The sequence below is a fragment of the Echinops telfairi genome, unplaced genomic scaffold, assembly GCF_000313985.2.
Source record: "Echinops telfairi isolate 266 unplaced genomic scaffold, ASM31398v2 ScPeMD7_9;HRSCAF=40, whole genome shotgun sequence".
In the NCBI taxonomy this organism is placed as follows: domain Eukaryota; kingdom Metazoa; phylum Chordata; class Mammalia; order Afrosoricida; family Tenrecidae; genus Echinops; species Echinops telfairi.
In genome coordinates, this window is record NW_022103906.1 from 48,566,681 (window position 1) to 48,589,392 (window position 22,712).

A 22,712-nucleotide genomic window follows, 5' to 3' on the forward strand; every position below is an offset into this window, starting at 1 on the left:
AGGGGGAGGCAGGACAGGAGGGAAAAAAATGAGGAGCTGATGCCGGGGGCTTAAGTGGAGAGGAAATGTTTTGAGAATGATGAGGGCAGTGAATGTACAAATGTGCTTTACACAATTCATGTATGTATGGATTGTGATAAGAGTTGTATGAGCCCCTAATAAAATGATTAAAAAAAAGAAGACATATTTCTGAGCAGCATCAAAGAGATCTTGACATAACATGGAAGAAGGTCCCCTGGGAAGATGCCTGGGAAGCCGAGAAGATGAAAATACGACAAAGAAATGTCCATTCTCCACAAGTTAACTGGAACCATAAGTAAATTAACTGTAGCTATAAGTAAGTTTCCAACATAAACTTTGACAAATGATTAAGTGCATCTAAAAGTGAAAATAGAAATTGGGCAAAAGCTTTTGAAAAAGAGAAAAGTCCAAAACTGGTTTTGAAAATAAGCCTTAAACTTTGTTTTTAAAGCAAACATGTCAATGAAAATAGAAAGCTTAGGAATAAGCGTACGTACGTTCAAGAATACAGTGAATGAGAAAAGTTATTGTGCAGAGAAAAATGTATCATTCCCTGGATGAAAAGAAGAGTAAACTGATGATTAGAAAACCCTATCTAATACTATTCATGATAGCAAAATATTAAACATTTTCAAAAGGCTTCTCTCTTACTAGTCAGCAAATTTAAGAAGGAAAGTTAGAATATTTTTAGGAAGCCCAATATAAATATTCTAATTTAAATAAAGGGAAGTTGGTGAGTAAATATTTCCTGAAAGAAATTTTTATTAAGAATAAAATAATGTATAAACACACACCACTAAAATAATTTTACAAAGGAAGAACGAACTCAAAGTCCCCCCCCAACACATAAAATAAAATAAAATAAAATAATGAAGATAGCTTATTCCTGGGCATTGCAAAGCATTTAAAAGCATCTCAGACAAAAGAAAATAGTCACAACTAATTTTCCTCTTCTCAACATTAATCTGTCTAGGAAACAAAATAATTCGCTTGATTGTAATTCTTCTTCCTCAAATTTTAATTGATCACTGACAATGGAAACTATGTAGTGCAAATACTTAAGTTTTAAAACTATATCTTATAAGACTATTAAGCTAGTACCATAACTTAATAAAGTTAACAGGACGTTTACAGACATAAGGAAACTGGTGAAAATCTAAGCACACTCTTACTGATGAGAGTAAGCAAAAAAAAGTAATGCTATAGAATCATAGAAATGTTATTAAGAAAAAATCAAATTATGAAGCTATTGTCTCTCAACATATCCTTCAGCTAGGTCTATATACTCTTTCATTCTTTATTTTTATATTAAAAGATCATTTTATTTTGGGCTCTTACAAATCTTATAACAATCTGTATACCAATAGTGTCAAGTATATTTTTACCTATGTTGCCATCATTCGTTTATAGATATTGACTTTCTATCGAGCCCTTGGTATCAGCCCCCCCCCCACTTGACTCCTTGATAAATTGTAAATGATTATTATTTTCATGTCTTACACCGACTGCTCTTTCCATTCCCCCATGGCTACTGTTATTTGTCCCCCTGGAGGGTGTGTGTGTTATATGTTGACCATGGGGACTGGTTCCCACTTGCCCCCTCCCCTCCCCACATTCCCCCTCCCCTTCCGGTATTGCTATTCCCATGCCTCTTCTCAGCAATGTGGTTTTTGTTTGTTTGGTTGTTTGGTTGTTAAAGGTCATCCGATGACTCTTACCCTGTCTCAACAACACCTAATGATCACTCCGCCTGGCGTGCTTCTTCCATGTGGGCTTGTTGCTTCTCTGCTAGATGGCTGCTTGTTTAACTTCAAGCCTTTAAGACCTGAGGTGCTTATCTTTTAAAAGCCTGCCACCATCTGCTTTCTTCAGCACATTTGCTTAAGTACCCATTTTTTAGTCAGCAATCATGCAGGGAGGGGGAGCATTACACAACGCCACTTTGTTAAAACAAAGTGTTCTTATATTGAGGAAGGGTATGAGCAGAGGCCCGAAGTCCATCCACTGCGTGGGTGTATTGCCATATAAGTAAATGTACATAGGCTAATATCTCTATTTTTATGAATTTATGGTCTATATACTTCTTAAAGGGACTTTCCCGACTCTTTAACCTTCCCTGAAGAATGAAATACTCTTCAGTTTTTATCACATCAAATCAGGATTTCCGGCATACTTGAGGGGCCCCCGTCACGTGCCTTTGAAATGTTCTTTTGAGTTTGGAGTAGAAAAGAATTGCAAAGTGGCAAGGTTAGGGCTATAGAATAAGATATAGTTTGCAAAGAAATTCTTATAGGACAGTTCTTGTTTCTTGGCAGAATAAGCAGGTGATTTGATGCAATGGGGGGGAAATTTTGTTAGTGCAACTTTCCTGCTTTATGCTTATTTATTTATTTTCTCTCCATTGTCCTGTTCGGATTTCTTAAACCGTCTTCATAATAAGGCCCAGTGATTACCCCATGTCCTTGGAGAAAATCTACAATTTGATATCCCAGAGTCACCATAGCCTACGGAAACCACTTGAAATAAAGAGGGCAGCTGACTCCTTTGGAAGTCACTGTTGTTATTGGACAGTGTCTTGAAAGTACCTACTGAGACGAGGGCAAGTGTGAGCCTTGGAGAACTGGGAGGCAACCATCCACCCAGTGCAGAGTGGATGTTTTACGTACGTTTGGTTTGTAGTCAACCTATGCATATATGAACTGAGACCCTAGTCACAATACTTAACCTTGTATATGCAAACTAATTAGAAACAGCAAAGGGCAAAATTCATAGCGTTAAAAGATAAACGAATGATATGAATAGGAACCATAGTAAGAATTATCTCTGAGAATGATCACATCCAGTGGAAAAGTATAAAAAGTTCAAAGTAGGTATACAAATTAGAATAGTAGTGGAGAAACAAAACGATTCAGCAGACAAAAGATCACTTCTGACATGAAAAAGTCCACAAATAAGTGATATGATATATTCAAATCAATAATATTTTCCTGACAGGATAAAAAGTAAACTGGCAAAATATTGTCAGGCATCCTAGGAAAATAATTATATCATTAACAGGATAAAAATACCAAATTCTTCTCATTTTTCATGGCAATAGTCAGCACTAGAATATAATAGAGCAATTAATTTGTAGATCCGAAGAAATGGACTGGTGAATAATCAATATTATATTCAGAAAAGCATAAAGGCAAGAGACAGAACTTTAAGCATGGGCTATTTGGAAAATTAAAACAAAGATAATAATTTATTAACGAAGTACAATTAAGGAGTGATTTTGAACAATAAACTCAGGAATGGAGATTCCACAATTAAAAGGGATTGTAGTAAATACTGCCTTTATGCATTTCAGAATGAAATGTAAATATTGTGAATTCTGAGAAAGTTAAAAATATATACTTATCAAAAAGTGAAAATGGAGAGGGAAGAGGACGATTTGGAAAGGAGCTAATCATTTGAAATTACACAGCAGGTAGTTAATGAACATTGATTTAAAAACACGAAGCGAATGCATCTAACTTCTTAAAGGTAATTATAATCTTTGTTTTTTCTTTAATCATAAAGAAAAGCTCTTTTAATCATAATGTGGCAGAAAGTATTTAAGATCAGTCATTTTTTAAATGTTAACTCGTATTATTTTTCTTTCAATTAAAATGTGTGCAATACACTAAAAAATAAATGGTACATACATATACCTCTCCTAATTTATCATTCTATTCACGCAGATGTACAATTATATACTCTGAGACAATCAATGATTAGCATCTGGTAACAGGCTTATATCTGAGTGTTGATAATCGGAACTGAACAATTGATGATAAACTAGAATGGTGTTAGCCTTGAATCAATGAGAGGCCTCTTCTACATATTCATAGGGACCCTGAAGACCGGGGCGAACGGCCCCTGTGGGTTTCAGAAACTGTCACTGTATGGAAGTAGAAAGTCTCATATTTCTCCTAGAGAGGAATGTGGTTTTAAACTGCTGACCTTGCAACTAGCTGCTTAAATGCAAACACTACCAGAGTGGAATAGACCCGTTGACAGTGAGTTTTAAAACAACACAAAATGCCTAAGCACCCCTTCTTTGCTCTGCTTCACTCTGCACTTACTGGAGTTGTTGAGACGAGCACGCTGATGTGAACTGAAGTAAAACATCACGGAAACTCAATTTAAACACATCAGTGTCCTGAACCTATGTAAACTTAAAAATAGGCTGCAGTTACATTAAAAATAAATGAATAAAAGGCCAGGGAGGGGTACATGTTATAATTGTATGTTATTTCAAAAGAGTTGCCCTCATGTCAAACCATGTGCCTTGAAAATGATTCAGAATAAGTAATCATTTATGTAAGGTTCCTCCCAAACCAAGATCCTTAGTATTTTCCTTTGTGAAGAAAATTATATAGTTAAAAATTATTGAATGACTAATTATTCCATATAGATGTTAGTTTCAAAAGATGTACTGAATTCTAAAATATGTTCAGAATAGATTTTTTTTCTTCATGTATATTGTTTTGATTGACCATTTGAGGAAGAAGAAAAGGCTTTTTTTTTTTTTAAAGTATTAAGAAGAGGAGGAGGCCTAGTGGTATAGTGGTTACACGTTGGCCTGCTAACCAGGTCAGCCTTTCGAAACCACTAGCTGCTCCACAGGAGAAAACTGGGCTTTCTACCACAGTAAAGATTTAGTCTCATAAACTCACAAGACCAGTTCGTCCCTGTCCTAGAGAGTCCTTATGAGTCAGCATCGACTAGATGGAGTGGGTGTGTTTGGGAGCTATGCATTTTATATTCAATGCTAAGCAGGTTCTATTAGATATTGCCTTGTTCATTTCCAGTATTTGCTTATATTAATATGGATCTCTTTTCATGTTCAGCAACAATCTCATCTGGTGTTCGAGCATTTGCGGAGGAAGGGGCAATCTGGTTGTGCTTCACATGCTGACTGTCTGTGTGTCAGAGTACAATGCACCCTATCCGATTATCCAGTTGTTTTTTTTCTTTGAAGTATATCGCCAGAACTTTTAGGAAGGCACACTTGTGACGTCATAAAAGTGTCAGATGTAAACAAAGTACCTTATCCAAGTGCACCCCCATGGCTTCCTGGGGGTGAGGATGGAGGGCAAGGTAAATCCAACCTCTGGTTCTTTAGTTCGGTGGCTAGAATATTACAGTCAGGAGCATTTTGTGTCCATTAGTATCTCTGGGTTACTTTTCCACGTACTGCTGTTGTTGGGTACTGTCCAGTCAGTTCTGACCCATAATAACACCACACACAACGAAATGAAACATTCCCTTCACGGGCATCATTCTTATACTTGATCCTGCACCTGACCATATTGTTGCAGCCCTGTGTCATGTATGGTGTTAAATATCTATCTATTGAGAAAATGACTTGAAATGAGAATATTACTTACTTCACTGTAGAATACTGTCTAAATGCAAAGATGGCAACACACTGATTTAAAAGCAGAAAAGAAATACACACATACAAAATTGTTGCAAACAATTATTTTTATCTTAGTTTAATTGAACCTTGATATGTACAGTTTTAATTTTATGTAGCCTCCCTTACCTTGGGGCTGCAGAAACTTTAGAACTTTCTTGTGAAACACATTTGATTATATTAAAATATGTGAGCAAATTGGAATGTATGGTATATTTTAGAAACAACAAAAGTTTATTTCTAGTTGCATTTATTTTTCTAAAATTTTGCATTTTCTCTTAAACATAAGAATCAAGGATTGTCATAGGATCTTGTCTAATTTATTTTATTGATAAGAATAACAATGTATAAAATTTCTCTTTTCTGTCAAGTATTTATTTTTCTATTGTGTATGGACCTATTTGTCAAGGAGTAAGTGAAACTGCTTCTATTTCTTTTCTCAAACCATATTTCCTGTTTGACTGCTGATAGAAGATGATAATCCCACCTGCCTGTGTTTTGTTGGGCTTCTTAGCTACAGGAAGCCAAACTAAAAGGAGACCAGATGTGAAAAGGACACAATAGCATGACTGGGGATGTGAAAGGGAGAAGATGGATTCCAATCAATGCAGTAGATTTTGGAAATGCTTGCAAACTTGAGGTAAACATTCCCAGGGACAGCCTTGAGGAGCGCCAACAGCCTCCAGCTTACCCATGAATGACACTCATATAAAATCAATAGACATAGTTTTACCTGGTCTCTAGTTGGAGAGAACGAGCATTCACATTTCCCTTGGCATGCCTGTTGCTAGACTCTCAAAACTGACCCAGCTGGGTAGATAAATTCTATGATTTGCCTGCTGGCAGAGAACAACTCAATCCTTTTCTAAGTCATTTTCCTGGGTGGCCACTATAAATTGTTCTAAATGACTTTGAACATAAATCACTCTTGCTGTCTCTCTCTGAAGTTATAAGTAGAATGCATTTTCATGGAGTTTCATGCTTATGATTTTGTCTAATCTTATTCCTATGTTAAATGATTTTCTAATTTCTATGTATCAGTTTTCATTTCTTAACTTTTTAAATGGTTTAATACTATGAAAGATTCTAACAACTGTGGGTCACAATGACTTCCAATAAGAGTAAACACACAGATATTTATAATTTTTTTTCAATTTTTATACAAAAATTTTGTATATATTTTATACAAAATAACCCCTGGGAGAAAAGCTCACTTTACGTTTAAGCATGTCTTAAGTTTAATTACATCAGCAGGCCAGCTGTTCAAACATGTGTCTACTGTGTCATTCATCTAACCAGAGTAAAAAAGGAGTTTCAGTGTGAAATATTAATGTCCCAGAGTGGCAGTCATTACAATACACTAACAAGATTCTGACAGGTTAATATGAAAGTATAAACACAATTTAAAAATCAATGTATTTAAATATTTTAAGAACAAATCCCTAAACAATTTTCATTTGAAAGATAACAAAAGAGAATATTAAATAAATCATTTAAATTATAGTTTACTTTGCAAACGTGTTGACATAAAGATGAAGCTACTGCTCCTGTAAAATTACAACCAAGGCAATGTAGTTGGTTCCCCTCCATCACTGTGAGCAAGTGGGTTGCAAACATGTGCAAGCATATATTATTGAGATTGCTCGAAGCATTATTTTTTTCTAAAGATATTTTCACTTATGAGATAAAGCTGAGTACTTTCATATTTAATAGACTAATATACTGTCCATAATTTATTTCTGTCTTAATACATTTATTTCTATCCATATGCCCATAACCCAGAAGGATATCTCATCGATTTGAAAGACTGTAGTAAGATTAAAAAAAAAAATGTTTATATACTCAAGAAAGCAACACACTTACACTAAAATGATAATTCATTAGCCATAATTATTTGATTTTTAACATGTTTTAAATATACATATGATTTAAATATACATAGCACATGCACACCCACATTTAAAGAGATTAATGTCTTGACTTGTTTTAAATAAAATACAGGAGAAAGAAATTAAGTTTCTGAATTAAAACTCTGTGCCATTACCATTAGATAATGCATGCCCGTTAAAGTCATAGAAATATTTAATATATTGAATTGAAAAAATTTTAAGTTCGATGCACTTTGCAGAAATTACTTAAAATGCATCAAATAACCTTGTGTGTTTTTAAGTCTCAGAGAAAATAGCAGGGACATCCTTTATTGACAGCAAATCAAAACAAAAAAAAAACCCTGTCTTTAATTCAAAATAGTTCTTTTATTTGTCTGTTTGAAACTAACACTTATCTCAAATTTTTCAATGGTTTCACTGTTTTGAATTATTTTTCTTCAAATAGAGTTTTAGCTTAAGGAAACTCAATATATACTTGAGGGATAAGGGGAGTCTATTTTCTTACATCAAGCTAAAACATGACCTCTACATGGTCGTTTACAGTAAGCCAAAGCCAGCATCACATACCTTTCGGGAATGAATTTCTTTCACATACAATGGAAGGAGAAATTCAGACAGACCTTCAAGTCGAATTCCCTTCTTGGTGACTCTCAGATTTCCCATACCATCCTACAAGCAATGAAATATAATTCACTTTTAGGTTAATTCGAGGATGAATATGTAGCCACAATTTTCTTAGGCCTAAGGTGATCAAACAGTTAGCTCAGATCCTTGAGGATCTGAGGGAAATAAGGGATTGCATCTACTTCATGAATGACTGCAGTAGTCTGCATGCATACAGAGGGCTCTGTTAAAAATGACCAGGAAAACAAGGCTCCACAGGATCGACTGTCTTCTCCCTGCTTGATCAGAGACCAGGGTTTAATTGCTTCTTCCTTTAGTCAGTTCGAGTATTATTCATTATTCAATTATTCATTATAATTTCTATGTGAGAATGGAAGTAACATTGCAAATAGACCTAGTAATATTTTACTGTTACGACATAAATATCTCAATAATCAGTTGTCATATTTGTTCAAAATATTCAGTAAATGATTAATGGTTGACTGGCACAAATAAATATGGTGCTCCAATCTTAAAACTATGAGATAAAAACATCCCCTCTCCATAAATAAATAAATCTCGAGGAGGATATAGTAAGTAGAGAAATAAAGTTTATGAGGCAGGGAAAAATAAACAGAAAGTGATAACATAATGTCATCATGAATAAAGAAAGAAGATTTCGCATCTGGGGCTGTAAACTACTCCTTATGGAGTGGAAGAAAACACCTTCATGTTACGTGCGGTGTTTAAGAAAGGAAGTTCATGGAGGAGGAGTAGAGACGCTGTGAGCAACCCTGAGAAATCATATGCCTTTAATTTGCTGAGGTGTGGAGTGAGTACTCACATTGAAACAACAGGACATATTTCAGAGTTGATTACTCAAATGAAGAAATTCGTATTTAATTCAGCCCCAAAAGATGAGACGTAAATTATTGTTTAGTTCTTGAATTTTATGAGATTGTAGTTACACACTAAGATTTAACAGGCAAACTTACTTTGTAGAAATTTGTAGCATTTCGGTATTATTACTACCACTACTAATAAAAACCTGGTAATAAGTGTGAGGTGTTGTTGGATGGGAGAAAAACATACACACATATATATATATATACATATATTTGATGACTAATTATATCTAGAACTGCTAAAAATTAAGGAATTGCATATTATCCAAGGTTTCTTCATCTTTGACTGAATATATATATAATGGAATTTGAAGGCCAAATTCAAACATAATTTTAAACTTGAGACTTTGCCATTTTCAAACATCACTGCAACATAAAGAAAACAAAAACAAAAATCATCGGCCATAGAAAGTGACTTGAGGTGTGGCCACCCCTTAAGGTGGACTTGTAACTATTGTGGACAAGCACATGCAATGTGGAAACATGACTATAAACCCAGGATAAAATTGAATAATGATTTTCTCTGAGTAGAAAAAGATACTTTAAATACAAAAAGACTGATTTGGATCAGTCTAAAAGGGGGAAAAAAGTGATGGCATCATCCTCTCCCCTACCACACCCCAAATTAAAGCCAGTGATAATATCATCAATGGAAATATTAATAAAAATAATTACTGAAGACAAGTTTCAGAGAAAGCAATGATGCAAGCAAATTTTTTCCTAAGAATTGAAGGTTTTTCTTATTTGAAAGTCAAAGGAAATGAAAGTGTCCACAAGAAAGAAAATTTTGAGCTGGTAAAGAATTTAAAGAATTGAAACTTGAGGGATCTCCATCTTCTCTATGGAAGAGATAAAAGGAGATATCATTTGGACTAAAATTGAGGCAAGTGAAAAAGATTCAAATTAGCATCAGCAATGTCTAGTATGAAACCAGCGAAGGATAACCAGTAAGCTGGCATGCTTTCCTGCAACAATGAAGACTGAGTGTGAAGGGCAAACATGCTTCTCTGTTAGGGGACCGCATGCTGTGACTTCTGTCCTATGGTTCTCTGGTGAGGATATCAGTGTTAGAGCCGGCAGTAGTTAGTTAGTGTGATTTTGCAATATTATACCAACCTTAGAAAAGAAACAATTAACTGTGAAAGAGTAAAATCTGAGGATTTGCTGCCCAGAATGTGGTTAGACATACTCAAGTCCTGAGTAACGATCAGTTGAGAACTATAATATATACAGTTTCAGATTGAAAAAATGAAATGGATGACAGAATAGCACCTGATGACAACTTAAGAGTTAAGTTCAATAGACGCGCATAAATAGTGAGACATGTTCAGGGTGTAATAATCAAGATAAAGGGATGTCATACTTTTAGATCTTAAAAGTCCGTCAATCTCCAGCTATGTCAAGGGCTAAGGAACTTCCCAAGCAGACGTGAAAGACGAAGAGTTGGAATCGTATTTGGAAATACAAGAAAATTTGGGCATATATAGCAACACTTGGCTTAACATTTCTTTTCCTTAGAAGGATTTTCATAACTACATTTCACACAGGGCCCTCCAGTACATGTTCTCCAATGGCTGCCAGAAAGAAGTGTCCTGACATCCTCCATATGGAGTTGCTATGGAGACATGGAATGTTAAAGTGTCTCAGGGCAATAGACCAAGTTATAGCACAAAATTCATTCTCATTTCAGTAGTAATGTAAAAGTATTTTGAGAAGGTGACTAGAAAGGAAAACTGCGATGTGAGTTGATTTAAAATAGTCCTTAAAAGAGAAATATGATTCTCTGATAGGTGTATATAGAAAGATGATTTTTAAATTGGATTTGGTCAGAAAATAATATAGAATATATGTCGTATGCTTAATTATTGAATCACATTTCAAACAAAGTTGAAGGATTGCAACAAATATATAAGAATGTTTGTGTTAGATAATTAGGTTTCAAATAATAATTAATTTCCTCCAAATAATCACCATTATAAGTTTCGAAAGAATTTGTTATAAAAGTGAATAAAAGCATTTTTAATGACTTTCATTATCTAAAAATATCACTCATGCTTTATTTTGATTTGTACAACAAAATAACCTTAAAGAGAGAATTTGAAGGAAAATTGGATCATAGTATGGACGTTATCAGTGGAACCTTGTTAAATAAATATTCTTAGCAAAGTGAAATAAGAAAAACATTGTAAAAGGGAAATATCAAAAATTTAAATCACCCATAAACTTATTTTTCTCTGTGTTTCAAAAATAAAGCAGGTTTAATTTTCAACTCAATTAAAGAAGAAACATTTCTGTTTAAAATATATCAGTATTAGTTTTCTTCTTCTTGCCTGGTTTTTCTAATCTCCCACACTGATGTTATTTATACTTTAAAATCAGGTGTTTTTACCCTAAGTGTAAAACAGAGAACAAACAAAACATACATGAACAGCTTGCTTTATAGATGCTAGTTTACTATGTTGTTTCCTATAAGCTTTATTTTAATTTTAATTGACTTTCCTTGTTCCTACTATTATAAAATAAAATTATCAGTGATAACAATTGATAGACCTGGTAATATTGACCTCAATTTCAACTTTTATAGAAATATCTCTAAAGATCATTGTTAATAATAAGAGTTTTATCATTTGGGACAAAAATTCATTCTTCACTATTACCTTTGTCCCTTGTTCATAGTTATGCAGAAGTTTTAAAGTTTATATGTATGAGATTGTCAGACATAATATATTTAAAATGTATTAACATAGCAATGTAATAAATATCGCAGTTTTGCCTTATTTGTATTGGAATCATTTTAGCTATGTGAAAGATTTGCTTTTTAAAATACATATATATATATTACTGCTATAAGTAATTTGTTTTCCTAATATCCCTCTACTCAAAATACAATTCCCTTATAAAAACCCTATAGAAGGTCTCTATGAGTCAGAATCGACTTACTGGTATTGGGATTGGGTTTTGGTTTGGATTCAGTCTTGTGGAAATATATGGAATGCATAATAATTTTATGTATAACATTCTGGAGAAAAATTCTTTTCTATGTGAAATCTCTTAGAAATACTGTTAGAAAAGCAGTATCAGTGTGGTCCAGTATAATATTAATTCCACATGAATCACAATAAATATATTTGTATATAATCACTTAAAATGTTCAGGGAAGGAATAATAGTGTGCTTCCTGAACTTGAGATTTTGGTTACACACTGATGATCAGATTGGTAGTTATTGTAAAAGAAAGATAAGTACTATTGAAGTTTTCTGTTAAAAGAAAACATTTAAAAAATGAATTATTTTTCTTGGTGAAAAAAAAAGAGAATTGCAAAAAACCCAAGTCATTTGGCTTTAGGAAAAGAATCAACAAAGAATGAGTAATGTGCACACATCAAAAAGAAGATCTAAGGCATAAATCTGACCTGAACATAAAACTTGTGTCAGTAGATCCCCCCTATGATGCAGGCTAGACCTGATCTGGTTTCCAAAATTTTCTGTATTTTCAGTTTGTATTGTTTGTCTTTTGTTCATTCATGATGGCGTGTGTCTCAGAGGTGTTATGTTGATGGAGGGCACCCTCGTGAAGCTGTGTTACATGCTTTTCCATTTTTTGGTATAAGAAACCCAGGATTGATGAACCTATATGGACATCAAGTATATAAGTGATTTGGGGGGCTGGGGGGGGGGGTGCGTGGTAAAAAAGAGAGACAATGTCAAGAAGTTGAGGTAGAAAAAGAATGGTGGGAAACTGGTAGCTATTGTACAATTATATTTGATGTGATTGAAATACGGAATGATATGTTATATGTATTAAATCCCAACTAATAAAAAATGTCTCATAAATAGATAGGTAAGGAGCATTTTGCTCAAAGTTAAATAAATGGCTATTAAACAAAGCTCTGGTTGTTCATACCCATCTCAGGCATCTCAGAGGAAAACTGTAGAAGTTTGCTTTGAAAAATCATAGGTATGAAGGCCAGATGGGGGTCAATATTACTCTAACACACAAGGGGTTAGTGACTTCATTAAAAACTTTTGTTTTAAACAAGGGTATAAATCTAAAGTTTCACTATATCTTATGTACTATGAACTCTCAAGAAGGTGTCTTACAAAGGATCAACTGAGTTAAAAGCTACCATGCCTTACACATTTTATTGTATGCCTAAAATGTGCATTCAAACCTTTAAGAACCAACATGCTATATCTTTTTATAGCCAGGAACCATCAGCTTTCTTCACCACATTTGCTTATGTACCCGCTTTGTCTTCAGCGATCATGTCGGGAAGGTGCTCATCCGAGTCCCAGATTATTAGAACAAAGTGTTCTTGCATTGAGAGAGAACTTGAGTAGAGGCCCAATGTCTATCTGCTACCTTAATACTAAACCTGTAAATATATGCATATAGATCTATTTCCATCGTCATATATGAATATATTTACATATGTACATGCCTGTATTTAGATCTCTATACATGCCCTTTGCTTCCTAGTTCTTTCTCTAGCTTAGAAACAACAAAGCCCACATGGAAGAAGCACATTAGCCTGTGTGACCATGAGGTTTTGATGGGATCAGGTATCAGGATCAAAGACCCAGAGCAAAAATTCATAATGTGAATGAGGAGGGGAAGTGTGGAGTAGAGGCCCAAAGCCAATCTGTAAGAAATTGTACATGCATGTACAGAAGGGTTGTGGGGAGAAGATGGGCCTGTCAGGGTGCAGTAAAGTACTGTTGAAACATACAGCTTACCTCTACTTTTTTAATGCTTCTTCCTCCACACTAGCATGATCTTAATTCTACTTTACAAATCTAGCTAGACCAGAGCATGTATATGGGTACAGATAAGAGCTGGAAACACAGAGAACCCGAGACAGATAGTCTTTGGGACCAGTGTTAAGAGTAGCCGTTACAGGAGAGGAAGGGGAAGGGGGCGGGGAGGGAAAATGTTCACAATGACCTACCTATAACCTCCTCCCAGGGGGGTGGACAACAGAAAAGGGGGTAAAGGGAGACATCGGACAGTGCAAGACATGAAAAAATAATAATTTATAAATTATCAAGGGTTCATGAGGAAGGGAGGGAGGGAAAAAATGAGAAGCTGATATACCAAGGGCTCAAGTAGAAAGAAACTGCTTTGATAATGATGATGGCAACATATGTACAATGGTGCTAGAGATATTGGATGTATGCATGGATTGTGATAAGAGTTGTTCGAGCCCCCAATAAAATGATTTAAAATAATGTGTATTCAAGTTGGACTTCAACTCATGGCAACTTCATGCACAATGAAAAGAAAACACTGTGCTGCCCTGTACCATCCCCATGATCACCTGTGGCTCAAAGCATTGTGAAGCATAAGTATTTACATTGGCTGATTTTTATAAACAGATTTCCAGGCCTTTCTTCCTCATTTACTTGCTGAAAATTAGGAGGACTTGAAGCTCTTGCCGATGTAGATCAAGGTTTGTAGCCTTCAGTATGGATTACAACTTAATATAAGGAAGACCAAAATCTTCACAACAGGACCCCATAGATAACATCTTGATAAATGGATCAAAACATTGAAGTTGCCAAGGGTTTTGACTTGTTCAATCCATAATCAATGCTCTGGAAGCAGCAGTCAAAAGATTAAAATCTTTGTTGCATTAGGAAAATCTGCTACCACGGTCTCTTTCGAGCATCAAAGAGCAAGATGTTACTTTGAGGACTAAAGTGTGACTGACCCAAGCCATGGTATTCTTTGCATGTGAAAAGTTTGACATTGTGAAAGTTTGTGAAAGTTTGACACTGAGTGAGGCAGATCCTAACAGAATAGATGCTATTGCATTGTGGCGTGAGAGAAGAACACGGAAGTGCCATAGACTGCAGAAAGGACAAACTGATCTGTATTGAGAGAAGGCCAGGGGTAAGGACGACAAGACTTTGTCTTACATACTTTGGGCATATTGTCAGAGACCAGTTCCCAGAGAAGGACATCATGCTTGGTAAAGTAGAGGAGTGGCAAAAAAAGATGAAGGCTCTCAACAAAGTTTTGTAGTCTCTCTTGGTATCTCCAAATTAATCTGCCACCATCAAGTTGAGCCACTCCCCTCTAAACTCCTAACTTAACTTTTGAGATGCTGTCAATTTGCTATCACATACATTAATGTGTGAAACAGTTATTTCATTTGAAAAATCTTTCAAACCAGATATACTTTACTAAGTAAGGTAATTGCATTTCAAATGACATTGGACTTACAGGGAAAGGTCTCTTGAGGTACTACTATACTAAAGGTTGTGACCCAATTCAATCAGAGTAGTTGCTATAGTGGTATAACCGTTGGATAATTGGGATATCTTTTACCTTTGCCTCATAGGAACCAGCTTTGTCCTAAACCCACCGGCATAAACTTTTTGTACAAATTCAGAATTTCAAATCAGAAAAGGACCTTAGGAAATGGTGCGATCAAGAGTTTTCAATGGGTGAATTTTTGGACGTAGATAATCCTTTCTTCCTAGTCTGAAATCCATTCAGCATCACAACAGCACACAAGCCTCAACAGTGTGGAGGCAGAAGTGGGGTAGCTGTGATTACAGGTAATACTAAGTGACAGTAAAATGCTGGAACTGCCATGACATATGTGGAAGAAAGCATTACAAGTCCTAGGGAACACACTCATGAAGAGGTTACTGAAGATATGGGTGCTATAGCCAAACGTGGTGAAGAAATGGTGCCCGGCTATCAGAAAGAATATTGCCTAGGATCTTAAAGACTTGTCTTCAAACAAGCAGCCATCTAAGTGAGGTGTCAACTAAGTGCACATGGAAGAAGCCTTCAATACAAGTTAAATCCTTCAAAACAAATTCAAATCCAAAGAAGGAATAGAATTAGAGGTTAAATTCTGGACACACCTACTGCAGAAGTCTACGGATAACATGGAAGCCCAAAAGCCATTTGTAGAGTCCACACATGGATTAAGCCTCTGGTGAATCCCCTCTGACGATAGTCCAGGGATGTGAATAGGCTGGCTATCAGGCAGAGAACATTGTAGAAGTGATTATGGAAGACATAGTTAGGTTAAGATGTAACACCTTATCATTTATCTCCCTTTTGATCCATTTTAAACTTGGCACAGTTTTTCTGAGGTTTTTCTTTGTTTTGTTTTTGTCATTTGTGTTCTCATTTGTTTGTGTTTGTATTTTTTTCTTCTATAGGAAATCCAGGATAGGCAAATTTATAGTTATAGTAACTGTATTAATGATTACCTAGGGGGGCATGGCAGAGATGAGGGCAGGGAAGGGAAGCTAATGAAAATGCATATGGGAAATGAGAACATGTTCTGAAATTGATTTTGGTGATGTTTGCACAACTCTTCTTCATCTGATTGAACTATGCAATAGTATGATATATACCAATATGACTTTATATTGTTTAAAGTCAGTGGGTAGTTGATAAACCAATTAGTGTCGGAAACCTACCAGATTATTAAGATCTATGCGAGGGCTAAATCACATACCATTTACCAAGATTATAATAATTAACTGATAGGGGATACAAGAATCATGAAGTTCACTATTTGCTTTACTCTGTAGATCAGGCCTAAGAGTATAAAATGTCTTTCCTGAATTAGATTCAGTCATAGGCAAGAGACCCTAAATCCAAAGAGAAAAAGTGCAGCAAATTATTAGGAGCCAAGTGAACACAAATATGGCAAAAAGTGCCATCCTCAGAGCGGCAATCGCAGACATAACTCACAGAATGTTGTGCAGATGACAAGCTTCTGTGTGCATACAGGCACACGTGATGAGTGAGTGACATGAGTACTATGTAGTTTACATTCTCAAAACTAATCAGTTAGATGGTTATGAGGCTGAAGGCAATTGATTAATGTTGGGCCTGATCCAGTGCTTGACCTATTTGGTCTGACCTTGACGGTAAATGATCATTGCAGCTACCAGAGCATGAAGAAGGCATGGTGAGCATGCGCTCAGAGTCCTGAGAGAGAAGAACCGGCATCGTGATGCCAAGGAAGCCATGAGGCGCAGCAGCCTTCAGATCTCACTTAAATCAAGAACTCCCCAGTGAACCCAGGCCTATTGTTCTCAGGTACACAGAAGACTCCAGGAAACCTACTTGCTTTGTACCAAATGTTGTTGCATAGTCATATAAAGATTCTACTAAAAGCATTTTACAGTTAAAATAATTGTATCAGAAAGTAAGCATTATGTGCTATGTTGAAATTGCTGAAGTGTTTTTCATTTAAATGGAATTACTTAGCAAAATTCTAAAGTCAAAATACAATTTAAAAGAACTGTCCTGGTCAATATATTGAATACTTTAATATTTAACTATATAAATTATTCTGTGGGAAGTATTTTTCAAATAGTTAAATTATAAAAGACATGATTTAAAAAGCTGACATTTATCTCCATTTAAAACATAATATCACATGAGAAGTTGTCTCAAGCCATTTTGGACTATATGGTAAGATTAATTTAACATGAGGTAACATACTATACACACTTTAATAAGTTTAATAAGCTAATGAATAATGCTGAAAGGAAATTATTCTATCTTCCTGTTTTATATAAACATATGCATGTACATATACAAATTCATATACCAAAATTAAAATAACACATACGTATATACATTTATATGTAATTAATATGTATTATTCATGTTTAACTAAAAAGGATGTTTAAAAAAAGGTTAAATTCTTTTTTCTTTTCTCTTTTATTTGGTAAACATTACAATTAAAGGTAGAAATTTTGTTAACATCTTTAAATAAGTATTCCAATAGGTTACTTTCCTTAATTTCCATAAAAAACCACATCCTACCACCAGCTCAGCAGCAGTACTGCCTCCATCTGTGTACTCAATACGAGATGACATTCCATCTAGTTCCTCACCAGAGGCTATGCTTTCCTGTAAAAATCCTAGGTGAGATGAACCTTGTTCTTTTATGAAGCCCCAAACCCAACAATTTGGTTGAATTGATTCCAACCCACAGCGACCCAGGAGAACAAAGGAGACAGTGCCTGTGTTTCCAAGGTCATAACCTTTACAGAAGCAAATCACACCCCTTTCCTCCACAGAGAGGCTGATGGTTCAGACTCCTGGCCTTTCTGTTTGCAGCCTGGCACTTTCCCCATTATGCTGTCAGGGCTCAGCTTGTCAGAAACACAGTGTAGTCTTCAACTACCATTTCTTTAGAATTTACATTCTACCACATGGTAAGGTTGGCATCTGAAGGACTATACACTGCACTCATATGTGTTTAGCATCTGGCAGAACTGACACATTGCAGTGGGCTTCAGTCCAGTGTTTCAGTTTTTATAGAGGAGTCAAGCAGTAAAAAAACCACTTGTTATTCTTAAATTACTTTCAATTATACAAGGGTAAGTAAAAATGTATCACTGTAGTATTCCAGCCCAAAATGGAAGCGTTAATGTCAAACAAAATGTCTCTAGGCAAGTCTCTGTGATCCAAGAATTGCTACAGGTAAAGTCTCTCAACATATGAATGGGTACCTTCAAAGAAAAGTTTCAATCAAAATAGTGGCTTTCAGGTGAACCATTTGGCCTGTTTAGTTCAAAGCAGAATGATAAGCTCAGAGGGTTATGATGATTGTATTTTGGGAATTCTCAAGGGGTTATACTGATAGGTTTTTTAAAAGAACACATGATAATCATGGGGGGGTGGTGGTGTTGTTTATAGAGAAGTCTTAAGAAAATAAAAAACTGTATTGGTGAGAAAATCAACTAAACCCAGTGGGGGTACTTTGAAAAATGGGCTATGGCATTACCGTTAACAGAATTCAGAAGTAATTTGAGGATATGTGGGGGACACTCATGACAACAACAACAGAAAGAATTGAAAGACTCAAATCTTTAAGCCAAAAAGAATTCAAGAATATAAACAATGACATTACAAAATTAACAACTTGGTAAAATACCTGAGAAATAGAATGGAAGAAAAAGAAAATCAAGATCACAAGGAAGAGACAAGCCAGTCAGGTTGCAGTACAGCACTGATGAAACCTAAAACTCTCCTCTAGTTCTTTAATGCTTCCTCTCCCCCACTATCATGAACCTAATTCTACCTTACAAATCCAGCTAGACCAGAGCATGTACACTGGTACAGATAAGAGCTTGCAACACAGGAATCCAGGACAGATAAACCCCTAGGGACCGAAACTGAGAGTAGGAATACCAGGAGGATAAGGGGAAGGTAGGGGGACAAAGAGGGTACAGATCACAATTATCTACATATAACCACCTCTCAGGGGGAATGGCAACAGAAATCTGGGTGAAGGGAGATAGCAGTCAGTGTAAGACATAAAAAAACATATATTTATAAATTATCAAGGGCTCATGAGGAAGGGAGGTTGAGGGAAGGGGAAAGTGATTTGATACCAATGGCTCAAGTAGAAAGAAAATGTTTTGAAAATGATGATGGCAATATATGTACAAATATGCTTGACACAATGAATGAATATACGGATTGTGATAAGAGCTGTTAAGAGTCCCCAGTAAAATGATTTAAAAAATAATAAAAAGAAAGAAAGAAAAATAAATAAGTAGCAAAGGAGGAAGATAACCACAAAAAAACAAAAATAAAAATAACCAGCGTTGGTTGGCTAGTATGCAAAAGGCAGGAGGAAGATGAGGCTGTCTGCTCCCATAAAGATTTACAGTCTCAGAAATTGCTAAGAAGCAGTTGTACTCTGTTCTATAGGGTTGCTATCCTGTTTCCCCCAAAATAAGACGTGTCTTATATTAATTTTTGCTACCAAAGATACGGTAGGTCTTATTTTCAGGGGATGTCTTATTTTTCCACGAAGAAGAATATGGTACACATTTATTGTTGACCGAAAAAAAGGAAATTTATTACCTGTATACAGTACGGTAGTAGTTGTCATCACAAACCAGCATAACCAGACAAACTGAATCCTACAGTATCAAGAATTTCTTGTTACTACCATTACTTCCATGTACAACAATCTATGGTACATTTGCTCATTTATTCAATGACAGTCATGTGATCATCTTCTGGAACATCAAAACAATCCAAACCCTTATTTTCGGGGAGGTCTTATTTTTGGGGGGATGCCTTATATTTCAGCGAGAGGCAAAACTGTAAGCAGGTCTTATTCTCGGGGGATGTCTTACTTTCAGGGCAACAGGGTATGAGTCAGAATTGATTCAGTGGTAGTGGATGGGAGTTTATTAGGAGCTTGTCATACGGAAGGAAACTGAATTGCTAGAGAGTCTATTTCCAATTATCTCACTTCTATCAACTCGGTTCTGACTTAGAGCCACCCTAGAGGACAGCGTAGCACTGTCCATGTGTGTTTCTGAGACTAACTCTTTATGGGAGAAGAAAACCCCATCTTCCCAAATTCCAACTGCAGCAGCCTTATATTTCACACAGTACAACTGATCTATAGGGTTTTCTTGGCTATAGAAACAGATTGCTAGCCTGTCTTCTTTGGTGTCACCAATGGGTTCTTTAAGTGTCAACCTTTAGGAGTATTCAGCAAAAGCACGTGCGTCACTAAGGAGCTTGTTTCTTGGTTTGTACTACCTCATGTGCTGTGGATATAATTTTTACAGATGAGGAAATGAACCCCAGAAAGGTTCTATAATTTTTTTCAGAATCAGATAGTAAATCAATTTCAGAACTAAGTATTCCTGGTTCCAAGATTCAGTTAAGCACAGTATCAAAACAGTGTAGAAGCTCTGGCAGTGTACTGGATTCAGCACTCATCTGCTCACCACAAGCTTTCTGGTTGGAACCCACCAGCTGTTCCACAAGAAAAAGACGTGGCAGTGTGCATCCTGATGACTTACAGCCTCGGGAAATCTATGGAGACAGTTCTACTCTGTGTGGCGAGAGAAAGGGTTTTGTCATCTGATGAAAAAGTACCCCATAGTAAGTAACGTTAATAGGTAATTTGAAGGGTGTTTCCTTTGGTGACATACTAACTTGCTAACCACAAAAGAATGGTAATGTCAAACATATTATAAATTTAGTGATCTTTAGCCAATGGTACTGGGAAATTCTAGTTAGAACCCTTTGACAACCTGGTCATCATTTTGTAAATAAGGAGATATCTTGTTTTTAATAGGATATTTCTGTCTGGGAAAATTAATTTACATATATAAAAAAATATATGTATATGCACATTATTCAAACATCTCCAAATAAAGGTTAATTAGCCATTAAAAATAAAAAGAAATAGAAAAAGAAAATTGAATCTGTGAGTTGGAAAACAATCTGACTACATTCGGTGATGGAAAACAATAACAAAAAAGGTGAAGGAATATGAGAAAATCTTGAGAATGGTGTGAAGCACTGTCAAGAGAAACAACCTATGTCTCCTATGGATCCGAGAGCAAGAAGAAACAGAATATATGAAGAAATCATGGAAGAAAATTTCCCAAACATCACAAAGGAGGAGGAAATAACTACTAAAGAAGCCTAGAGAGCCTTTAAGTAGACAGAACCCCAAAAGAAAACATCACATCATATCCTACTCAGGTGCCCCAGTTTCAAGGAAAAGGAGAGAATCCTGAAGGCATCTAGAGCAAACAGAATAGCCACTTACAAGGAAAACCAGTCAGAGGAAGCAGGAACTTCTCAGCAGAAACTATGCAGGATAGAAGACAATGAGGTGATATTTATCTGAAATTCTGAAAGAAAGAAAGAAAAAAAACCTACCAAATAAGAATCCTATATCCAGAAAAATATCCCACAAGTATGGGGAAGAAATAAAGGTATTTTCAGACAAGGAAAAAACTAAAGGAATTTGTAAATACAAGACCAGCATTATAGCATATATTAATTGGATCCCATGGGCAGAGAATCAACAACAGGAGATAAACCTGAGAGCAATACACAGCACAATACCAATTATTGCAGATATAGTATATTTAAAATGTAACACCTTATCATTTGATCTCGGTTTTGACCCATTTTAAAGTTCTTTCTGTTTTTAGTATTTTCTGCTTTCTTTTTAATTGAGGTTTATCTCTATTTTGTTGTGTCATTGTTGTTGGTTGTGTTTTGTATGATAATCTGTATATGAAATCCAGGGTAAGTAACTGGATAAATAATTGCTGAGTGGCGTGGAAGGGGAGCTAACAACACTGAGTAAGAAAAGAAAATGTTCTGAAACTAATTGTGTCAATAATGGCACAAATCCTCTTAATGCAATTGTGATTAACTTGTATTATAAGTAAATTATTTGACAATAAAACCATTTAACTTTTTAAAGAAAAAATGTATCCATTCTTAAATTCCTAGCAATTTTTACTTTTTAAAACCTAATCTCACTAAATATTAGAGAGTTAACAAAAAGGCAGATCCTCAATGAGACAGTTTTACACAGTGGCTACAATGGGCTTGAGAGTTGACAATGCTTCACAGTGTTTTAGTCTGTTCTGTATAAGGTCCTCTGACTTGGGACAAACACAATGAGTCCCACTTACGAATATCATGTAAAAAATATAACAAGATAAGGTAAGTAATGTTTTTACTTAAATGCTTTCCATTTCTAAACCAAAGTGAAAAAATAGAGGGGATTTATTATTTTGGAATACAAAAAAGATGGATACAATAATAAAACTGAATTATTTTCTACGTACATATGTATACTTTTACAATTTAAATATATTGTGAAGCATTCATTTATCTTTTAGCAGCAAAGTATTTTAACCTAGCTAGAGATCATTATTATTGTATTTCAGAAACCCACTAAAACAGTGGTTCTCAACCTTCTTAATGCCGTGACCCTTTAATACAGTTCCTCATGTTGTGGTGACCCCCAACCATAAAATTATTTTTGTTGCTACTTCATAACTGTAATTTTGCTACTGT

The 22,712-nt window shown here is 35.3% G+C and overlaps 1 protein-coding gene across 1 annotated transcript in view; it reads right to left on the bottom strand.

Annotated features, from left to right (window-relative positions):
• SGCZ (sarcoglycan zeta) overlaps positions 1-22,712 on the bottom strand; it is a 444,274-nt gene that overhangs the window by 249,667 nt on the left and 171,895 nt on the right. Inside the window, exon 2 of the mRNA XM_004696179.2 lies at positions 7,921-8,022. Coding sequence (XP_004696236.1) covers positions 7,921-8,022 — 102 coding nt within the window. The remainder of the gene's footprint in view (positions 1-7,920; positions 8,023-22,712) is intronic.